The sequence below is a fragment of the Scaptodrosophila lebanonensis genome, unplaced genomic scaffold (genome assembly GCF_003285725.1).
Source record: "Scaptodrosophila lebanonensis strain 11010-0011.00,11010-0021.00 unplaced genomic scaffold, SlebRS2 tig00000092-arrow-pilon, whole genome shotgun sequence".
Classification (NCBI taxonomy): Eukaryota; Metazoa; Arthropoda; class Insecta; order Diptera; family Drosophilidae; genus Scaptodrosophila; species Scaptodrosophila lebanonensis.
In genome coordinates this window covers 3,345,536-3,368,407 of record NW_022060566.1, presented here as the reverse complement: position 1 = coordinate 3,368,407, position 22,872 = coordinate 3,345,536, and the positions used below count along the sequence as shown (strand labels likewise).

The 22,872-nt window shown below is 36.7% G+C and overlaps 1 protein-coding gene and 1 long non-coding RNA gene across 3 annotated transcripts; one reads left to right on the top strand and one right to left on the bottom strand.

Moving 5' to 3' along the window:
- Nucleotides 1-206: 206 nt before the first annotated feature.
- Nucleotides 207-22,667, top strand: LOC115627059 (G1/S-specific cyclin-D2). 2 transcript variants are annotated; one of them, XM_030522606.1, is made up of 6 exons: nucleotides 207-568; nucleotides 1,153-1,770; nucleotides 9,034-9,255; nucleotides 19,659-19,833; nucleotides 19,910-20,055; nucleotides 20,565-22,667. In XM_030522606.1, the coding sequence occupies exons 2-6, from the start codon at nucleotides 1,225-1,227 to the stop codon at nucleotides 20,898-20,900; spliced, it is 1,425 nt and encodes a 474-aa protein (XP_030378466.1). In that variant the 5' UTR covers nucleotides 207-568; nucleotides 1,153-1,224; the 3' UTR covers nucleotides 20,901-22,667. The 2 variants fall into 2 exon arrangements, with proteins under 2 accessions (XP_030378466.1, XP_030378465.1); XM_030522605.1 differs by having other exon boundaries at nucleotides 1,136-1,770.
- On the bottom strand, nucleotides 12,533-12,842 carry LOC115627301. The gene is made up of 3 exons (XR_003995648.1): nucleotides 12,783-12,842; nucleotides 12,645-12,725; nucleotides 12,533-12,567 (listed from the first exon to the last, which is right to left on the bottom strand). It is a non-coding gene; the product is annotated as an uncharacterized LOC115627301 (long non-coding RNA).
- Nucleotides 22,668-22,872: the final 205 nt, after the last annotated feature.

Below are 22,872 nucleotides of genomic sequence, written 5' to 3'. Positions count from 1 at the left end.
ATGATTTATATAAGTAGAACATAATATGCGTATTATAAAACGATGTTTTCTTAAATCTACACCTATATATTAAGCTATGTGCAGCTTTCCGCGCAAACTCACATGTGCTTGGGCATTCAAAGTGCAACCGATGTTTGTTCATGTGTTGCTTCATCGATAGAATCCATGCTGCAGTAGCCTCCTCTTGTTGCATCTCTAGGTTTTCGCAGTTGTGTTTGATATTCACGCCGGGTAGAACAGCAGGCGCGTTTGTGATAGATTCGTGGCGTAAATTAACACATTTAGCAACAATAACAACAACAGTAACTACACCAAAAACAAAAAGGGTGACGAACCGTTCAAGCTGAAAATATTTGAGCAAAAAGTATCTCTTGTTGTTGCAAACTAATCGGTATTTCGCCTGCACAGTCGCCCCGCAGTTGCCACGAGCTACACACATTATTGTATTAGAAACACGCACACACAAATACGTACATATATATCTATGTACATGTGTACACATACAAACAAACGCGTACATTGGTCTTACGTAGAGAAGCACGAGCAAACATTTTAAACTGATAATTAGGTATAAAAAATTACATACATACATACGTACATATGTACATATATTAATATATGCATGTATGGACCGCAAGCACAATAAAAGCCAACGCATATACCTTCATACATACACACACGCACATGCATACAAACATCTAAAAAAAAAAGTGTGGAAGATACGCAAAAGCAAGCACAAAATGATCTTTGCATTTACTTCACTTTTTCCACATTTTATTCTATTTTTTTTTTGTTAAATTAAATTTTTTGTTGTTGTAAGGTAGTGCTTAATGATTTTTTGTTCAGTGTTCTTTGGTTGGCATTTTATTCATCGTGTCTCGTCACTTTCGTTGTTGTCGGGCCAAAGCAAATTTAATCAACGCAAATTAGAATATATGTACATATAATAAAGAGCAAAAGAAGGCGCAACAAGTGTACACACAACTCGGTAATGCCTATGTGCATACGTGCATACCTACACACAGTTTATGCTCCTATTGAGAGTGCATGTGCGTGTGTGTGTTGTTGGTGTTGTTATGTGCATGTGAATCCGTTAGAGATAGCACCTACAAGTCATATTCCGTTGCTATCACAGATATTTGTAAACTACAGAATCCTCGAAAACTCCAAATCGTTATCGAACAAAAAATTTCGACCTCATAGTATGCGCCTTGGAAGGGCAACATGGATTTGCGATGCTCTGAAACCTTTATAAACGAAGCTCTGAGGAATAGTCCACATATAAAAGAAATTCTTCCACATCAGAAAGAGATTTATGAAAAAGAACAACAATATCAGCGACAGCAGCAACAGCAACACAACTATATAAACAGCAACAACAGCAACTCTTCCTCTGCTTGGTCCTCCTGCTCTCCCATAAGCTCAAGCGCCAGCAGCAACGCCAGCGGCGGTGGCGGCAGTGGCGCAACAGGTGCCGATGGCGATATGGGCGTCATTGCCTTTGCCCCACTATTCACGGAGGTACAAATCGAGAAAGCACAACACCAGACTTTGCTTGGCATAATACAGACGCAGTCAATGCCACCACTTATCAAATTCGAGAGTGTTAATAGTGCAATCGATGATCCGACATTCAAAACAGATCGTTGCCTAGAGATTGCACTGAAGGTTGAGGAGAAGCGTCAACCAAATATAAAGCCATATTTTAAGAGCATTCAAAGCGATATAACACCGGCGATGCGCAAAATAGTGACCGAATGGATGATGGAGGTGAGTAGTGAAATGCCCAAAAAATACACACACACACATGCGCATCAACAAAATATATATACACACACATAATACTAAACACTCACATACATAGAAACAAAGCACTCTTCCGGTCATTGAGATTGTGTGAAATTTACTGCCATAATTTTTCGTTCCATTCTGGTCCGTTCTGGCGCCGCCGTCTGTTCAAGTCTCTCATATCGAAAGCGTTACGCATGTGCTGACGACGCGTCGTTTCCTCTGACGCTAAAAGATTGCACGATTTCGAAGAATTCGCACAATAGCTTACCCTACCACACCACTCAAACCAACAATAACAACAATCACACAAATTGAGTTTTACTTTATTTTCTTTGGCGTTTCTTTGAGAGTCCCTTAAAGAACGACTCTCTACTTACGTATACCTTTATAGGCTATAACTAAAAGAAGAACTTGAAGAGTTTTGATTAACTCTTTAGGCAACAGCTCTGACAAAATACATACATACATACTTGTATGTATGTACACTTATTACGTCTGAGCCTGAAGAAACTGTGCTTATGTTGAAGTTAGAAAAACACGTTTGAATTTCATGGCACAGTTCTTTTAATGTTTTAACATACAAGTATGTAGTAGTAGCCTTTTATTAGAAGGCTCTAATATTTGGCACAGTTACTCATTCTATCAATGATTTAAGATACTTTTTTAATTAAAATATTGTCATATCTGGAGTTTAGGTTAACAACTGTGTTAATTCTTCTGCTGATAATTTGTACACTATGCGGCCATTTCATGGTATATAGCTTAAGCAATTTGCAAATGTCTAGAGTTATAGAACCAAAATCGCTGGGTATACTTGTAGTTCTTTAAACGATTGAATATATTATTTCACTCTAAATGATTTTGATATGCGGTGTTGACTTAAGAAAATTGAAATGGTTCCAAGTTTTGTTAAAAAAAGGTTTTCTAGAACAAAAATATGAAACTTTTTTGTTTTTCATAAACAAATTGTGATATTCTTATATTTTCTTTCCCTTTACACTTGGGGCCTGACCTTATAAATTTCCATTAATTCATGCACTTCCCCACCAATCATTAACTGGGAATTCGGAAGAATTTGTTGTTTCAATAAAGATTTTGTTTTATGAGCAAATATTGGGGAAAAAGAAGAAATCAAATATCATGCTTTGGAACCAGTATGAAAGAAATTCCTTTACTTCAAAAGTGGAATACAAGTCTCATATGGTTGGGGGAGCTTCGACGATTGAATCTTTGGAGCGAAATCATAAATCAACTTATTTCAGACACTCTCCTCGTATTATACGAGTATACGTTTCGTTTAGCATGTGGTCTTTTTTTGTTTGCGATAACTTCACTTGAAAGGCTTCAATATATGCCTTGAGTCGTCAGTGTCTGACCGAAAGCGAATGGAACTGTTACTCAATTGTAAAAAAGAGCGAATGAAGAAAAAATATATACGAAGCTAATCGATTGGTAGCTGGTGTTGCGTGTCCGACAACAGCAAAAAGTCGCCATAAAATAACAGCCCTTTGCCATATGAGCTTGAACTCGATATGAATATGCTCGGCAACATTTACGACTTCCCGGTATGATAAGTCGCATACTACATACAAATGTGCAATATGTACGTGCCAATAGGGTCTCTTTACTCTGGGGAGTACTAGAATTCTAAATTTTAATGACTTCACTTGGCGTTTATCTGTAAAATGTACTCCTTACCCATGTTTGGTAGACGGAGGGGGGAGGAAAGTGTTAACAATTTGCATTACAAGTGATTAGAGTGCACTTGAAAATAAACAATCGTAAATATTCATAGGTTTTATTTAAGCCGCCCACCTACACTAAATATGCTAATATTTTGCCACTCTATAACGATCTACGATTACTCTATCCGCGAATACGTCGTACTGGTATTTTCCTATTTACATTTCACGTATTCGTATGCTCTCCATTGAAAAGTGTAAGTGAAAGAATGTGGAAAAATCTGTCTTTGATAGGAACCTGTTTTTGATGAGATATCATTGAAAATGTTCACATTTTAGATATTTTTATACCCTCAACTGAAAAGTGTCAGGATAGATTGTTTTTGTAGGAAGAACTGTAGACCACATGTTAGAGGCATTACTACAGGGATAAGTATTTGATGATAAATTTGTTCAGATATTACTGAAAAGAGGAAAAAACAAGCCTATAATTGAAATATTTTTAAAGCATAAGACTTATATGAAAATCTGAATAGATCCAATTAAGCTAAGCTGTCGCTGCATTCTTTGAGAAATCGGCACAGAAACACCTTAACTACAGCTCCAAAGTCCCTTATTGTTGCTTGGCTTTCGGCCTCAAACATCTTTCTTCATATCAGCCTAAGGGTGTTCTATCGGGTTCAGGTGTGACGGTAGAGCAGGTCACTCCATAATAGCAAACTGAATCTTTGGCATGTCCTTTGTGTCCTTAGACTTCTTAACTACAGTACCCAAAGCTCAAACCCCAGCGTAAGCCCAAAGATTTTCTCTGACGACTGGGCAGACCTCTCCATAAAAGCAAGATACTTGACTATTTGAAAATATATGGCAACCACAAAGCATATTGAGAATATTGTAGTCATATCTGATGTTTTCCTTCCACTCGTCGTCCGGAAATGGTGGCCATGGATAACAAAATGTAAAATGAGGAAAAATGCTTCCTACTGAAAGATAAGATAGTGGGGAACAGTAGAGTATTTTGTAAAGTAGAGTATTTTGCAAAGTTTTGAAGGCCATGCGGCGATACATTTTCACCTCATTATCGATATTTACACTTGTTTATATACAAAGCTTACATTTAGGACAACAATTGAGAGAATCTTAATGTTTTTATACTCTGTACATGAAATGTACAAGAGTATATTAGGTTTGCGCGAGCTGAAAAATGTAACAGGCAGAAGGAGGCGTGGCAGACCCCACAAAGTATATATATTCCTGATCAGCATGACGAGACGAGTCGATCTAGCCCTGTCTGTCTGTCTGTCCGTCCGTCTGTCCGTCCGTCTGTCCGTCCGTATGATCATCTAGATCTCAGAGACTATAAGAGCTAGAGACACCAAATTTTGCACAAAGATGCCTTATGTGTGTACGCTATACGAGTTTGTTTTATTTTTTTGATTTTCCCCCTCACTTCCCCCTATGGGGGTTTTCCCGATTTTCCATTCGTATAATCGCCTATATCTCGGAGACTATAAGACCAAGGAACACCAAATTTTAGTCCCAGATGCCTTGTGTGAATACGCAGAAAATGTATATTTTGGAATTTCCCTCCCTCCCCCTTCTCCCATGCAAATCGCGATTTTCTCTAACTCCCGTAATTCTTGGAATTTCGAACTTAAACTTGGCAAATACCTTCAGTTAGTTATTATGTGTCCGTACGCCATAACCATGATAGACCGATTTAACAAGAAGTTATAGCCATAAATATATTTGCTGCTGCAGCGCTGCTCAAGCGAAAATCGATCAATTTTGTTTTTAGATTTATTTTCATTCCAAATCGAAAGCCTTTTTTCCTTCTTCAAAAAGTTGGGTATTATATCACGTAAATATGTGGGATTTGATTTTGAGTATTAATATTTCACCTTTTAGTTTTAAGGGTGACAAATATGGGCTGTCAGCATTGGTAAATAATATCTTATGAGCCCGCCGACACGCCGTCGTTTAAATAAATCAATGTTTTTCTTTAAAATGCCACCAAGTGTCGACGGTCAAGCTAAATAATTAATATTTTATAAGGCCTCCGATACGTTATGGAAATTTTATATTAACCATCCGGCCAGCCAAATGTAGTCAGAGACGATTTTAGAGCCAAGAAATTGTAAGGCCTGAAAATAAAAAAACTAATAAAAAATCGATGGAAAAGAAAACGGAAAATTCAATGTCTTTAGAGGGATTAAAAGGAGTGCTGGATATATATTGGAGACTAGTTAGAAAAGGTTTCTGCCTATAACTGTTAAAGTATTAGCAATCTATTGAAATCTGATGAATTAATGGTTAATGGAGTGGTCGCGGGGATTTCTGTTAAAAATGTATTTTACAACTTTCGTAGGAAATGTGATTTTATGAATCTAATGATGTCTGGGATTAAGCCTCTCCGGCTTTTGCTTTCCCATAAAAAAAACTAAACCCAAAACTAAATAATTCTATAATGGGACTCTAAAAGCACGTTCTGCTCCGTGCTTCTTTCTCATTTAAAGTGCCAAAGTAGCGAATATTATTTATTTTTATGAAGAGTACTTCAGATTTTTCTTTCCCATAGAAAAGCGGAACCGGATGTGTAACAAATTCTAATGCCGAAATTCTAAATATGTATGTACATATTTCCATTACGGGGCTTCCTCCGTGCTTCTCATACAGAGCTCCTAAGTGCTGTTGCCATTTGGACTTTTAATTAATTAATTCATTTTGCAGACATTTAAGCCATGCTTTCGATTAAGCATTTAAATTAGCAAACCGACAGCTGTGCCAGCTGTTTCCAGAAAAATTGCAAATACATAAATACATACAGACATATGCATAAAGATGTATGTGTGTGTGTGTGTGCTTCAACTGCATTATTTTGAAAGGCAAGCGCGAAAGAAATGAAAAGAACGGAACAAAGTGCAGAAACTGCAGCTGCCGCCGCTGCACCGACTCTGTTTGCTAATTTATCGATATCGATATTTATGCTCTACAAGCGATAACTTTTGCTGCTCATTCCTTATGCTGTTGTCGTTACCTGTCCTTATTGTTTCGCTTGCACACGAGTCCTTGTCTCGCCCTTACCTACCATTGTCCTCCAAACTCGTTTAACTTGAAGGGAAGACGGCGCAACAGAACAAGAACAAGAATGAAGGAAATTATCGCAAGGCAGCTCATTTGTTGCCCTTTCGGTCTGCTCTATATGTATATATAGTATGTATGTACATAACTATGTGTGTAGTTGGTTAACTGTTCGCGTAACGTTGCTGATTATTGCAGGGTAGTTATGTATTTCACATTTCAAGAGTAGATTTTTATGTACCCAAATATTTGCATAATTCGTGCCCAATACCCCTGTTCAGTTCTCAGATCTGAGATCTTGAGTCTAGCCTTGTCGGTATGGGTAAATAGTGTGTTTGCATGAACTTGAAGACTATTATTGATAAGGTGCTGTGAGTATTGACTCATGACAGTTCCTTATAGCGGCTGTAAAACACTCTTGTCTCTATGGCCGGGAAATTTAATCAATTTCGATCAGAGTCAAACGATCATGCCATTGATTATATTCTAGAAAAGGTGCAGCACATACATATATATATATACGAGTAAATACATTTCTATCTCTAGCTAAGGTAAACAAATACTTATTTACATAGGTGAATTATATCAGCGCGCTATATTAGCTATGCTTAATTTCGTGCCTAGTGGAAAGTGGAAAGATGAAGAGGTATACTAAGATAAATGGCCGAAGCAGTTGGCATGGCAGAGATCATGAACGATTATTTTATATTTTGTAACGAATCGCTATAGCCATGTCCGTCTGTATGAACATCGATTACTTTTAATCCCTAGCAGCTGAAAATACCAAACTTATCAGATAGGCTTCGTCTTATTCATTTACATATAGCCTCTATGTATAGCCTGCCTTGACCTTCACCTAAAATGAAAGTTTCATCAGAATCGGGTTACTTTATCAAACAGCCGACATTCTTAGCTTATTTCTTTGTAGTTATAGCATGTACCCAAAGGGTAAAAGGCTATACTAGTTTTGTGCGAATGTATGTAACAGGCAGAAGGAGGCGTGGCAGACCCCACAAAGTATATATATATTCTTGATCAGGGTGACAAGCCGAGTCGACATAGCCATGTCCATCTTTCTGTCCGTCCGTCTGTCTGTCTGTCTGAACGCAAGGTCAAGCTTGTTTATTTTTTGCGATACACCCCCCACTCCCCCGCAAATTGTGTTTTTCCATAGCTCCCGTAATTCTTGGAATTTTGAACTCAAATTTGGCATATACATCCAGCTTGTGGTTATCTGTCCGTTTCATCATGATAGGTCGATTTTCAAGGAAGTTATAGCCATAAACATAATCTCTGCCGAAGCTGTGCCCGCAGCTGTTGTGTTGTTGCTGCTTTAGTTCGCATATAAACACGCAGATACACGATTCTGATCATGAGCTTGTCTCCACTTTTGTATATATGTATTGAATAATTTTTATGCTTATTATCGTACCGTGAAGTGGCATTTTTATTAGAAATTTTCATATAGATTTGATTTTCGATAAGAGTTGGTAAAAGGTGGCCTGAAATCGAATGTTCTAAATCAAAAACCTTCCATTATTTTCATTCTTAATATGATAATTATAAATATAAAAATCAATAAGATTTTTAAATACATATAGTATTTATATAGTATGTATGTGGATTTATGAATTGGATTTATTTCCCAGCGCTGCTGGCTCTTGATTAGTCTGTGTTTGAAAAGTGTTTGAGGATTATTTATTTATTTAGGGAGGAGGCAAGAAGGAAATTAAAGAAAATGTAATGTAAACATGCAGCAGGTCAGGCATAGTTTTTCATAGTCTGCTATAAAAATGATCGGCAGTCTTTATTGCAATGGATTTCTTGCCAAGTAAGTGTATAGGAGTGGATAGAAAGTAGAAGCTCATCATTGCTTTTCAAGGGAGGATAGATGACGCCTCCTCTTCTTCCTATTTGTGTTTAAAATTTCCCGGACCTTACATTTATAATTTGAAATTTCTATGCTCTGAGTTAGTTAATTATTAAGTACACTGGGGTTATTTCTTTTTTTTGTTTTTTGCAATTAATTTATATTCTGGACTACGCTCAAGTGATTTGCCACTAGCCATGAGGTTTTGTGGCATCTGTGTTGCAGCTCAACGTGTTCCCCATTCATAAGGCACGCCGATTGCTCTATTACAAGTATATATATATATACGATGTGTATGTGAATATATGTATGTAATACTATGTATGTATATGGTTCGCGCGGCATGTGTCAGTGGAGAGTGACCGTGAAGCCCTGTTGTAACCAGACGTGTGCGTGCCCACGATTTCACACATGGCTGCCACAATTATCGTGACTAAGCTTGGCTGAAGGCCCACCCGACCCGATACCATCTGATGCGATCCGATCCGGTCCGACCCAACCCTCCCCAACTCAAATGTCTATTTAGCACCGTCTCCATCCACTGCACACTGATTTCAATTCCCACTCTAATTGTGTATTTTTGTTTTGTTCTGTTCTGTTTTGGTGCAGGTGTGCTCGGAGGAAAAGTGCCAGGATGAGGTTGTCTTGCTGGCCATCAACTATTTGGATCGCTTTCTATCAACAAAGTCGGTACGGAAGACTCACCTGCAAATTTTGGCCGCTGCCTGTCTACTGCTGGCCTCCAAGCTGCGCGAGCCCAGCTGTCGAGCCCTCTCCGTGGAACTATTGGTGTTTTACACGGACAATAGCATATATAAGGATGACTTAATTGTAAGTAAACCAGTTGCTTTATTCTGTTTTCTATAAACGTAATATTTACTTTGCCTGTGTGGCTATATGGCTGTATGGCTTTCTAAGCTGTGTCCATATTTGCTTGCTCACATGTATCTAGAATCTAGATAATGAAATGAAAACTTATATACGTATACTATATGCACATGTACTTGTATATGTGAGTCGTGTTGTTGCCTTTGCAACTATACGCCGTCGCATTCCATGGCAGTTTTCAGAAATTCGTGGCCCCTCCAAGAGCATCACAATTTGCTAAATCAGAGCATTCTTGCCGAAAAATATATCTCTATATACTTATACTAAAGATATACAATGACAAGCGCAAGTCTGAATCAAAATTCAGTCAGTCTTACAGTACAAGTAAGAGAATTTCAAATACGTATTAGATGGCTGAAAGGCAAGAAAACTGAATGTGTTTAGCAGGCAGTAGGAAGTGTGGCAGACACTATGTAATGGATATATTTTTGATCAGTGGGATGAGACAAACCGATATGTACAGCTTCGTTTTCTTATCCATCTGTTCGTCTGTATGAACGCCGGTAACTTTTGAACCATAACATGTAAGGATAACAAACTTGGCTTGTCGGCCTGTCTTATGCATATGCAGATCAAGTTTATCAGAAATCATATATAGCTTAATTATTTTATATACAAGTAGTTGCCATAAGATCGATCGGTGCAAAAAATCACTTAAAGTAACAAAAACTCAATTATAAGCCAAATTTGTCATTGATAAGTACTAATTGAGGCCTCGCTGTATTTCGCAGTTTCGTGGAAATAGAGCTTGGCAAAGGCACAAGTGTTCTGTTTCTCTTCAAAAATCCAATTACAATCAGAAACATTGTTTGGCCTGCGATAAATTTCTTGTTTGTTTGACATTGTTTCTTTAAACATTTTTTTTAAATCGACCTCACTGTTTGTTGACATTTCATTCGTCCAGTAATAATTGCAAATATGTCGTCATAATTTATTTCTACGAAATTCTCTTTTATTCATTGGTCTGTGAAACTACACTGAGTCAGCAGACGGCGAAACGAAGCACCCGCAGTTTACATTTTAAACTGCAAGCTTCAACTTTGTTAATTACATAGATAGGACACACAGAACTACAGCAGCACTACGAATAGATAAGGCAAAAAAAGTAGTGTCTATAAGTATATATTTCTTATCATTTTATTGCAAGTATGTTGCTATTATTGCTACTTAGTTTAAATGAACGTCTCTTTTTCGTATCGTTATGAAACCACTTCTGTAATTAAGTAGAAACCCTTTTTATATTGTTACTGAATGCCAGGTAGCGTCAAAGTGGAGTGTCGGCAAAGCAGCGCACCAATTGCAGTGCAGAAATTATATTCTCCTATCTCCCAGCTGTTGGGTGTGTTGGAAAATCTCTCTCTTCGCACATTTTAATGGACAAGCATTGTAAACGTCTATTGCTTTGCGATCTTTCTATAAAATAGATCGTATCGCAGAAAACTGCTTTATCTATTTATTTGGTACCTTTCTATTCAATAGATCGTATCGCAGAACACTGCTTTATCTATATAGATGTTTTATTTTAGTTGAATGGCTACAGCAGGGTATTCAATAGTCAGACTGGCATGACGCCAGCGTGCTACTCGGTAAGACTAATACGTTTCAAAATGTCTCCGAAACAGCGGTATTATCTGTATAAATCAGTTATAGGTTCAGAAAAATTTATTTGTGTAATGCCTCGGAAATATGAAATTGCAAAGATAATAAACAAATATACCAATTTCTGGGGCGCAAGAAAAGAGCAATAGGAACGAAAATGGGAAAATGGGCTTCCTTTGTCATCCGATCCGATGCAAAAATAAGTTCCAAAGATTGTCCGAATTGTACGATCAAAAATATATAAGTATATCACGTACTCGTGTATTGAAAATATGCTGTTCGTGTACCCTTTGGAACTCGAACGAATGCGGTCTGGTATGTGGTCTGTTAATCATTAAGCATCATCGATAGGCATGCCCAAAAGAGGCAAAAATGCAACCAACACACACACACATACACACACACACACATTGGCAGCCAACTGTGAGGCAATGTGGAACTGGCTGCTTATTGTCTGGTGGTGGTATGCCACTTGACCGCCACCGTTATTATAGACATACTCGTATACCCATTTCATTGCCCTCCCCCCCAAACCCAAGCCCAAGCCCATACTCATGCCTATGCCCATGTCCATGTCCATGCTTATGCCCATGCCCCAGACCTTGTTATGCCGCACGTCTAGGCAGCAAATTAAAAATAAACTTCACATCAATGGCCTTGCGGACTGGCGCAGCCCCGCCGCGTCGCAGGAACACGATCCCATTCTCCTCTCTGGGTCTACAGCATGAATGAAAATGCAAGGCCAGTAGCGCGAAGTTGTCCGATCTTGGGCCAACCTCTTGCCTGCTTATCATTCATTCCATTGCAAATGACGCAAGTCACTAGACCTCTCAGATTCTTTTCCAGCGAATTTTATTTCGCAAAAACAAAAAAAAACTTAAATTATGAAAAATTATGTTTAATCTGTTTGCATAATTATGCGATTTTTTTTCGTCGTACAGTAATACAGGTTTGGGCCAACAAACGATTTATTACTTTAATTATTTTCTGCTAAATTTGCTGAAAGCTGTGCATGTCGTTGCTCCCAAATAGAAAGCTTCAATTTTTTTATTTCTTTCAAACTGTGTGTGTTTGCTGAAAGATTAGTTTTCAACACCAAGGCATGTAAGAAGGTACTATATCTGCAGTCCGGAACTAAAGAATATTTTTTAAAAGATAATTAATGAGATAATTGGATATCAGGTCTAACAGATGAAAAGTTTAAGTTATTAAAAAAATAATGCACAAAATATTAAAAATAAATAAAAGACGAATGAACATATTGAAAACATTTAAAAAATATTCAAAATATAATATAATTAATTACAACAACTACAGATATTTGTAGCCCCTAACCCTATAAAAGGTATTTCAATTAAAAAGGGGTGTTTTAAAAGATATTTGAAAATAAATAAATATTAAAAAACATTTATATAAATAATATTTAATGAAGGTAAATTGGCATAAGTACTTAAATAATAATTAAACAATTATATTAAAAAATAAATAAAAACAAAAAATAATACTAAATTAGTAAAAACAAGACAGAATTTGAGAGAAATTATTTTGCTAATACCTTTTCTTGGAATTAACCGATTTGGACGAACAATTTAAAACAAAAATAGAAAACTATATATTGATTACATCTTTGGAAATGTGGACTGTATTGAAAAAATTCTGTAAAGGGACCCCGTCCCCGAAAAAGAAAAAAACAAAATAAACATGTTGTCTGGATGTAAAGAGAGTCTACGTACCAAGTGTGGTCAATGATGAAGGCTCAGCCGTCTCCGAAATCCATGCGGTCATCCAGACAGACATCGATTCGTATCTTCGGGCTGATTAAGAATATATATAATTTATGGGGTCGGATAGGTTGCTTGCTTTGCACAAACCTGGTATACTCTTTTTCCCATCGGGTACAGGGTATCCAAATCCTTAAACTGCCATATAGAATGGAAAAGAAATATATGGGAAAAAAAGACTCTTTAATAAATGCTAAATGAAATTTAAAAGGACAAAACAAAATATGCAGGCTAAAAAACTAGAAACTGTAAAATTTCTTAGAAGTGGAAATATATATATTTTTTAAGAAATGGTCATGGAGATTGAATAACATTTTTACGCCAGTCCGGCCGACAAGCTAGACCATTTTATATTTTCCACATATTTCTAAAACGCCATTCGATATGCTAAATCGGTTTCAGTGCAAGAACAAATTCCACAATTGCAACTTTCCATGATGAGCCGAACCGAACCGAACCGAACAAACGTTGCATGCAACGGCTAAGGGTCTTTGGCCCAGGGGGAGGCAGGGGGACGAACATCTAGGCGCAGTGTCTGGCATTCCTTAATGTTGTTGCTCATATGGGGGCCTCTTAAAAGCGCCATGAGTGTGCAATATCCGCTGCCGCTGTCTCTGCATGCTGCCTAGCCATGGTTGGCATTGGAAGTGATATTCGCATTCGTATTCGTATTGGTATTGGTATTCCTATATTCGCATTCGTATTGGTGATGCAGAGGAGTCTAAACGGCAGCAACTTATTTTATATTTACACATGAAAGTGAACCGCCGCGCCGACGACCACTGTGCGTTCAGACAGGAACAAGGACGGACGGGGCTCTGGGTGGTTGGGGAAGGGGACAATTCTATCAAGCCTTAAGTAAAACTGCAAGCATGAAGATGTCGAGGAGACCATCAAGGCTGTTGGATAATGATTATTATTACGATGATGACGATGATGATGATCATATTTATTATTATTCCCATCGTAACATTGTAACATGTGTGGGACGGGGGAACTTATAACGTGTTACCATTGAGAATACTCCCGACACTGTAGAGAAGAGAAGAAACGAAACGAAAAATTTAATACGACACAATAACTTATTCTTACAGATAGTACAAGTACGAAACGCCAAATGTATGTAACAGTCAGGCCCCATGCTATACGTACTTATAAATATGAAGACATCTATGATGTCTGCCCGTCCCTTTGCGTGTTTGTCTGTATGAACACCGAAAAGTTGTCAACCATAAAAGCTACGGACCCCAAAATTGGTATGCAGATCCAAGCGATAAGAAAGTTTGTTATAAGCCATGTATAAGCTCATGCGAATGTATGTAACAGGGAATGTATGATCAGGATGACAAGTCGAGACGATATAGCCATGTCCGTCTGTCCGTCCGTCTGCCTGTCTGTCTGTATGAGCGCAACGATCTCAGTAAGTACAATAGCTAGGATAACCAAACTTGGCATTCAGGTTCCCCTAAGTCCTATGTATGAACTAAATATATTTTATTTAATTAAATTAATTAATTCATTTTTGTGGATAGTACAGGCTATTTCACTGTCGGGCTTGTCGACTTGTCTACTGTAGCGTTCTCTCTCTTGTTTATATAGCTACCATACGACCGATCGGTGAATCAAGTTTGGTACCAAAAACTAAAATGTTTGCTTCTTATCCACGCAAATGATTGATAATTTTGAATTATAATAATTTAATTTTCAATATTTGTCCTACATTCTACCGAATCTTTGGTGACTTTTTTTTTTTTTTTTACCAATTTTCTTCCAATCAGAAGCTAATGCGGTTGGTTTTTAAAAATTCGTTAGATATAGTGTCTCGAGTAGTTCCCAGACTTATGGATTTCATATCCGAGCCATTTAGCCATTCTTGTAGTAGATATGACGAATTTTTCAGCCATTATTCATTGGAACAATCTTTTTTTTATAAGTTTTTAGAATCTTTTTCAAACCTAACCAAGGTATTTAACTCTTTAGGGCTTTATTATTTTTCAATATTTGGCCAACATTTTACCAATTTTTGGTCATTTCAGTATCAGATTGGTTTTCAAACAAACTTTGGATATGGTGTTTCGAGTAGTTCCCACACATAATGTTTCGGCCATTACTTTATTGGAAGAATCTTTTTAATCTTTTATAAGTTTTTAGATTCTTTCTAAAAATGATCTGATATTTCTTGTTACCACCTAACCGAAGTATTTAACTCCTAAGGGCTTTATTAATATATGTTGAATAATATTTGGAACTTCTCTGTAATAAATGAGAATAAGCGAGAATATGTTACCAAATATTTTAGTGGTGGGGGCAGCCAATATCTATTATCGTTATGCCAAGTTATGTTAAATGATGCTTCAGGCATTTATTGCTATTGTGGCATTCGGATTTTCTCTCTATTTCTCTCTCGATAGTAACTATCGGCTGTTTGCGTTGCGTTTCAAACAAATTCAAGGGGTGTTACAGATATAATGTTTGTACAGAAAATTATGTACATGGTCTATCTACAAGAATGTTTATTTGTCTGTATATAAGTATATTGGGTGCATAATGTTTGTACGGAATGGAATGGTCAGTTGCAGGCCACACTGAATTCGTTAATAACAACAGTAACAACAACGACAACAACAACAACAACAAGCGACAACAGGGCTGGAAGAAGCTCATACGACGAAGACGATGACGACGCGTACACAAAAGGCACGCAGAAGACGGCGACGAAAACTACTTGTTAACTGGTTTTCTGTAGATGTATCTTATAGATACGTTTTTTGTTTGTTGTTATTTTTTGTTTTTCTACCTGCTTGTGCGTGCTGCTCTCTGCCTTTGCTTTTGCTTTTGCCTTTGCCTCTGTCTCTGTCTCCCCCTTCATCCATCCTTTCCTTCTCCATCACCATCTCCATCTCCGGTCCTGCCTCTGCCTCTGGCCACCACAGAACGGCACGGCACGGCACACTGTATCTTTTGTCGAGGTGTGTGGTGATTTAGCTAGAGAGTCAAGGTTTTCTTGGCGTTGTTTGTTTGGTTTCATTCCTTCCTTTGGCGTGGTCTCTTTTGTTGGCTCACTGCTAAGCCGTGTCGTTTGTTGTTGGCTTGACAACGGTTGAATGTCCTTTCCGCTTGCGTTCCATAATGATGGTAGACTCTTGAAAGAATGCCTTTAATTTTCAGCAAACTAATTACTAGTTGTTTCTATGCGGAACCAAACGACCTACATAGATAATCATCGTTGGGCCACAAAAACAACTACAAGTATGTACACTTCTGAACACACTAGTCAGCCAACCAGCTAATTGTTTGCACAATATTAATAATTAATGAACATATATAAGCGTTCGCTTGTTTCTATGCAACATTTTTCCAAGTATCTGTGTTTATTGGCAGCTCGCGGAATGTACAATTAAGTCACCAATTCGTTGCTAATTTCATATTCAAGAACTCTATTACGCGTCTTTCTAATTTGTCAGCACATTTTTGCTACTGCTGGGAGATTCCTGAAAGCGTAAAGCGATGACACACCACCCACATGGCTACATAATACACTGAACACTGAACATTGAACAGATCTAAGTGGGGGCATTTCCTTTTCTGCTTCTTCTCCACAAATTTCCATATAAAGTAGAAGTGTGTAGAGAACTCAAAATTAATGGTTTTCAGTGAACTCAGTCATCATTTGTTTCTGGTTTGAATTCCTCACTACGACCATAGAGCTGCAAAACAATTGATGGCACAATCGATTGTGGTGTTTAGGATTATAACAAGATTGGAACTCGATTAGTAGATGTTCCCTAGAGATATTGTTAACAATTATTAATTTAAAGAATCAATTTTAATAAAAATTATTATGAAATAGTGATACTCTCAATAGTAATGAGTTGAAATACTTAAAACTCTTGAAATAATTTCTAACATTCAGATAAGAATAAAGAAAAATATTTTTAAAAACAAATATTTACTGAGTTCGATTAAATTTAAAATAAATGTAGATATAAGTAAATTTATATATTAATTAATGTACACAACGATTATTTTATGTAGCTTTGAAATTTTGCACAGTATTGACGGAATTCTGTATCGGGGGGAAGGTTGAAAGTTTTGAAATAAACTTGTACTGCGTACACAAATAAGGCATCTATGTGCAAAATTTTGTGCCTCTAGTTCTATTAGTCTCTGAGATCTAAGTGTTCATACAGACAGACAGTGAGACGTGACAAAACCGACTCGGCTACTCAAGATTTACTCGTATACACTTTATGGGTTCGGAAATGCTTCCTTTTGCCTGTTACATTCTTTACTTTGTACATAATATAAACATTTTCATGATTCCGATTTAGTATCGATAATTTAAATTATTGATTAATGGTAGCTAGCTTGGAATCAAAAATTATAACAGAATTTATAGCGTTGCCTCCCTATATGCTTTATAAGAGTATTTGATTTATATTATACATTCTTTGAACGATTACCTAGTTCCATACTAATTTCGGCTGCATTTGCAGGTTAGCTGTTGCAATGAGAATAGAAGTTGAAGGTTCCAGCTTTCGATATATGTTGGGTTTTATAATATATGTTGATGTCATTTGTAATTTAGTTCTTAGTAATAATAATGAGGGGTGATTTGTAAGCCGTCTTGGTTTCGAATGGAATCTGCGCTAAGATAACGTGTCTGAGAATATGAAAATTGTTGACTTCTTGTTTTTTGGAAGTAAATAGCTTTTAAAATGGCAATTGCTTCTGCTGATTATACTTTTGAGTTTGTAGTAAGGAATTCAATTTTGTGTACTGATTGCTCCGTTGTAGGTGGATTTTGATCCGTCAGTGTACTATATACTTGTATGAACGGATATTGCTGGTCATGGTGTTTAACGTGTCAGATCACAAAAATTGCTTTTAAAAATAACTTAATACATAGAATGGTTCGGTTACTTTCGCTTTTAAAATATACTTTCAATCGTTTAGGTTGATTCTTAAAGGTTTTATCGCATAGGGTGTTAATAAAATGAAATATTTTAGAACTTCCGTCTGCATATCCAGACAAAGAGACTGCTTTAAGGAAAGAGCTAACCAGCCAGCCAGCCAGCCAGCCAGGCAGTTCATAAGCAAAAACGATGTCACGTCGGCATGCCAATGCATATACACACAAACATATGTACATACTATATATATACAAGCATATTTATATAGGTTTGTATGGGTAGGTTATGCACCAATTGGATCGGCCAGTGATAAACAAGAAGGCGTCCATAAGCGTCCAGGCGCTCAGTTGATCTTGTTGTTGTTGTTGTTGTTGCTGTTATGTGTTTATTTTTACAACTTTTGTTGGTGTTGTTGTTTTTGTTAAATTGTTGCGCTGCGCGCCATTCATTCATGTGCCGCAGACGTCCAACGTCTGTCTATATGTCGGTTCGTCCGTTGTCGCCGCTGTCGTTGTCGTCGTTGTCGGGACTCCAAAAAGCGGCGGCCCTATATTCCCAAACCTTGTTGGGGCACTTTTTTTGTTTTTTATTTTTGTTGTGTTGTGTGTGTGTTGTTTTTTTTTTTTTGCACTTTGCCTCGTTGGCGGCGGCGGCGGCTGGCGGTTCGCTTAAATGATCTGGCCATGGACCTTAACTTCAGCCTCAGCCGCAGTCTCAGTCTCAGCTTCAGCTTGAGCTCCAGCATCAGCATCGGCAGTTTTAGGTTCAGAGACTAGCCTGCGTAGACGACGATGGGCCCTGAGATGATGATGATGATGACGATGACGATGATGATGATGGTACTGGGATCACAATGAAAGAGAATACATATGGACAGGCAATGAAGAAGGCAGCAGCATTGCAGCATTATTCGGATTGCTTCGTCGGCGTTGCTGTTGTGTTGTTGGTGCGGCAAAGATGATCTGATTCCGGGAACTCATTTCTTGCCCTTTTTTCCCTTTTTTTTTCTTTCTTTCTTTTTTAAGTTTTACGAGTATTATTACTGTCTATATATGTATGTACGTACATAATATACGCATGTGAGTGTCTGCGAGCGAAAACTTAGCAACAACAATATAGCGTATTGTTTTTTTTTCTGGTCGTTGAAATTATGTATTTTCGTTTTTACAAATTTTTAACGAATATTTGCAAAAGCTGCACTCAGAGGACACTCGAGAGCTGAGCTCTGTACCTGCTATTGGAGCGGAAATGGTAGCCAGACAGCCTTCGCCTTTAAACTGCTGCTATAGTAAAGCAACAACAACCAGTGTTTTTAAATTGGTTTTTTTTATCAGACAAATAATCGTCAATTTAATATTATTTTTTAACAAAATCATAATGTCAGAAGGCTGACTAATATTTATGAAGCAAAGGGAGCCTAACCATAATTATTTATTAATCAAATTTTGGTTCGTCGGTACAGACTATCAGCATTAATGGAATATTAATTATTTGTATGTGCAAAGCTTTTGAAAATTCAATTTTTAGTTTTTAACAATTTTGAATTTAAACAAATTTTTTTTTATAATTTTTGTTAAAATAAATTGTGTTTTAGTTTTTAATTTATTTGAATTAAGATTTTAATTTTTATGCAACATATTATTTTATTTTGTATATGAAAAAAACATTTCAAACATTCAAATTGTTATACAAACATTTATTTGTTAAATATTGTAAGATTTATTTTAAAATTGTATATATTGACTTGTTTAATATTTTCGTTAACATGCAATTAATTTTTTTTATAAATTTTTTTTTTTTTTAAATACATATTAAAAGTATATTATTTATTTTTTAAAACTTAAAAAAAATGTTTTTTGTTTGTGGAGTGTGTATACCCTGTATTTAAGAGTTGAGCCCGCTCGACACTAGCATTTCATTCTTTATATTTAAACTGTATTTAAACTGAACTATAAAAGTATAATTTGTATTATAAATAATAACGTTTAATCCTACATATAATAGATATTCATAAATATTTTCTAAAACTTAAATTTGCTTATGTTTTTTGCAGAAATGGGAACTTTATGTTCTGGGTCGTCTGGATTGGGACCTCTCGTCGGTGACGCCCTTAGATTTTCTAGAATTATTAATAATACGCTTACCTATTAAAAGTAAAAATTTTCCGGATCTAAACGTTGAAAAAGTGCGACAACACGCACAGGCCTTTATATCCATGGCAGCGAAAGGTAAGCATACCTGCACACCACACCTCCTTTCCATTGCTCAGATATATACTAACACCATTTACATTTTTAATTGCAGAGCATCATTTTGCCAAATATTCGGCGAGCACTATCGCCGCATCCAGCATTGTGGCATCGATGAGTGGCCTCAAATGGCATCTCCGTTCGGGACACAATTTGCACTTCTTGCTGAATCTGTTGACCGATTTGACTAGTGTCGATCAGGTGAGTGAGGTTTCTCGAACATTAAAACTCTAAATACATCTGCGTGGAGCAGACGCAAATTAAAATACTACTGTGTACAAACGTGAGCCGGAAATATGTTTCAGAAATCAAGCGGGTGTCTCGCTGGGAACCAAGTTTTTCTTTTGTTGGCATACTTTTGTATTCTTAAGGAATAAAATGCTATTGACTATTTGAAGAGAACTTTTATGCCTCGTACTGGCGATTTAATAAATTGAAAAGACATCTTTTTGACAAGATTGAAACGAGGAGATTCGAGAATGGGAGAAGGCGTTGCGATAAAATAGGTTTTAATGAATCAAATCAAGATTTCAAAAATGTTAAACAAACTGGATTTTAATTGTACACAAGAGTACAGTATATTGCTGATTGAAGGTACACTGAAAGAAGATGATTCGTTTTGGCACTCTTAATTAAGTTCGGTTTAGGAACACCTCAATACATTTTCCATATACATCTTATTTAATTTCTTTAACTGGATTTTATTGCAGGATCAACTGCAGGAGTGTATGTTGCAGATGGAGACCATCTTTGAAGAGCACAGTCGTAAGCTGCAGCCATTTCTGGTGAACGTTGAGCAACAGCAGCAGCAACAGCAGCAGCAGCAGCAACAACAGCAGCAGCAACAGCAAGGCTATTACCAACACCAGCCTCACCATTTACAGCCACAGCCACAGCAGCAGCAGCAGCAACAGCAACAGCAACAACAACAACAACAACAACAACACCCGCAGCATTGTACACGAACGGCAGCTATGCCCGATCTAACGCAGACATGCAAGATGCAGGCGCAGGCTCAGGCCGAGCTACACGACATCAAGTTCTGATGTGTGGAGGGAGGGCAGGCGGGTTGAAGGGGATTGAAGCGGCTTCCTCATGCAGATATGCAACATAAAAATGCAGGCGCAGAGCCAGCCAGGGTGGCGGATGTAGTTGCGGATTTTAACGGCATTCAAATTAACGGTGAATATTCGTTAATGCCGCTAAAACACTTATATAGACGTACCTAAGTTGCGTATAGAAATGCGATATATTTTTTTTCCTTTTTAAGAAATCACTCACACAAACCAACCTATCATCGAACAGGATTGGTGTGCAAGTGCTAGGACATAGAACATAAAATAATATATTACTAAATAAATTAGTAACACAAAAAACGAAATCTATTTAGGTTACTTACCCCCCCCTCCTCCCCCACATTAGGTATATAAGTTTTTTGTCAGTTTGTTGCATTTGGCATCTTTCTCGAGTATGTCAACGATTCAATGTGTCCTTTGATACTATGGTCACACTGATTTGAATATGACTGATTGTTTGCAGACAAACTCGTCAGAATTCAACTCAAAAGCAATACAAATTCTATGCTAAAGAATAGTGCTGTACTCGCACAAATGTCTGTGCAAATAATTTGTAATTTGCTCAGCTTAATGTTATGGCCAGACAGGCAAATTATTTGCACAGAAACAAATTTTCTCACAATTTCTCAAGTAGGCCAGGCAAATCAATATATAGCAAGTTTGAAGAAAAATTTGCACACAAAGTGTTTGCCAGTGTGACCATAGCTTATTACAAAACAGCTGTTACGTATATAAACAGAACAATGTAATTATCCTACTCTCAGTTCGTGACATACTCAATAACCAGTTGGCAATCTAATCCCTACCCCACGCCTCTCCTTACCTTCCTTCCTTCCTTCCTTCCTTCCTTTATCTATACACTACTTTTTTTGCTTTATCATACATTACATTACGAAATGTAATAACATTTAAATGAGCAATAATAATATATGTATGTGTTTAATTGTTTATTTTCGGCTAAAGTTGTTAATTGATGGGAACAATGCACATTATTGGCATGTGTTCTCAATCAAGATAATATTATTTCTTGAAATTAAATCTATATATACATGTATATTATTGTACCCATTTATATACAATTGTTTATACATACATTTACGAATAAGCATAATATTTTTGCTAAACACTTCAATGTATATACATATACATACACACTTCGAGATCTGCAAGTATATACTATATATACATACATATGTGTACTACATCTTGTAATGAGTGTACATTTTTTACTTCAAAAACAACAATCAATCGACAATATTTTAATGCATTTGCTAAACTAAAACGAAATAGGAAGGAAAAGAAAATGAAAGAAGTCAAAAAAAAGAAAGAGACTGATTCACAAAACAGGTGAACGAAATGAAATATGAGAAATATATGTTGGAGATAATACCAATTACTGAACAGTTTACCAATTAAATGAAATGCCGTGGCAAACGCTTTTAAACTAAACTACCTTCTTTTTTTTTGTTTGTTTAATTGTAAATAAAAGAAGAAAATATATAATTGCTTATATTTGTACAAATCAGTGAGAAACGCAGCCTTTATTTTTATGCATTTAATGTACGATGTAAGCCATGAAAGCGATTTAAATATATGTTAAACAATATCTATGGTGGAAATGTAATGTACAAAGCTAACAAATTTTGCGGAACTCTGCCTCGCTCTATACATTTTTATAAATAGAATTTTAAAATGAATTAATAATAAAATGTGAAGTTTAATTAGAACACCATGAAATAATACAATCTTTTTATTGCTATTTATGTAAAGTGGGAAGGAGGAACTGAAGCAGTTTTATTTGCTCCTACGGAGATGGAGGTCTTGCCCCGAAATCAATTAGTCAGCAGTGTTGTAACGACCTCCAGTTACGCCTGTAATGAAAGCTGGCTCCTCTTGTCAGCATCAGATAAGACCCAGCGACTCACATGAGCACGACTCCGAT

Excerpts from the sequence above, each read along its gene's own strand:
- LOC115627059 (XM_030522606.1), top strand. The coding sequence starts at position 1,225 with ATGGATTTGCGATGCTCTGAAACCTTTATAAACGAAGCTCTGAGGAAT. Across the intron at positions 9,256-19,658 it reads TATATAAGGATGACTTAATT|AAATGGGAACTTTATGTTCT; the intron begins GTAAGTAAACCA and ends TGTTTTTTGCAG. Across the intron at positions 20,056-20,564 it reads ATTTGACTAGTGTCGATCAG|GATCAACTGCAGGAGTGTAT; the intron begins GTGAGTGAGGTT and ends ATTTTATTGCAG.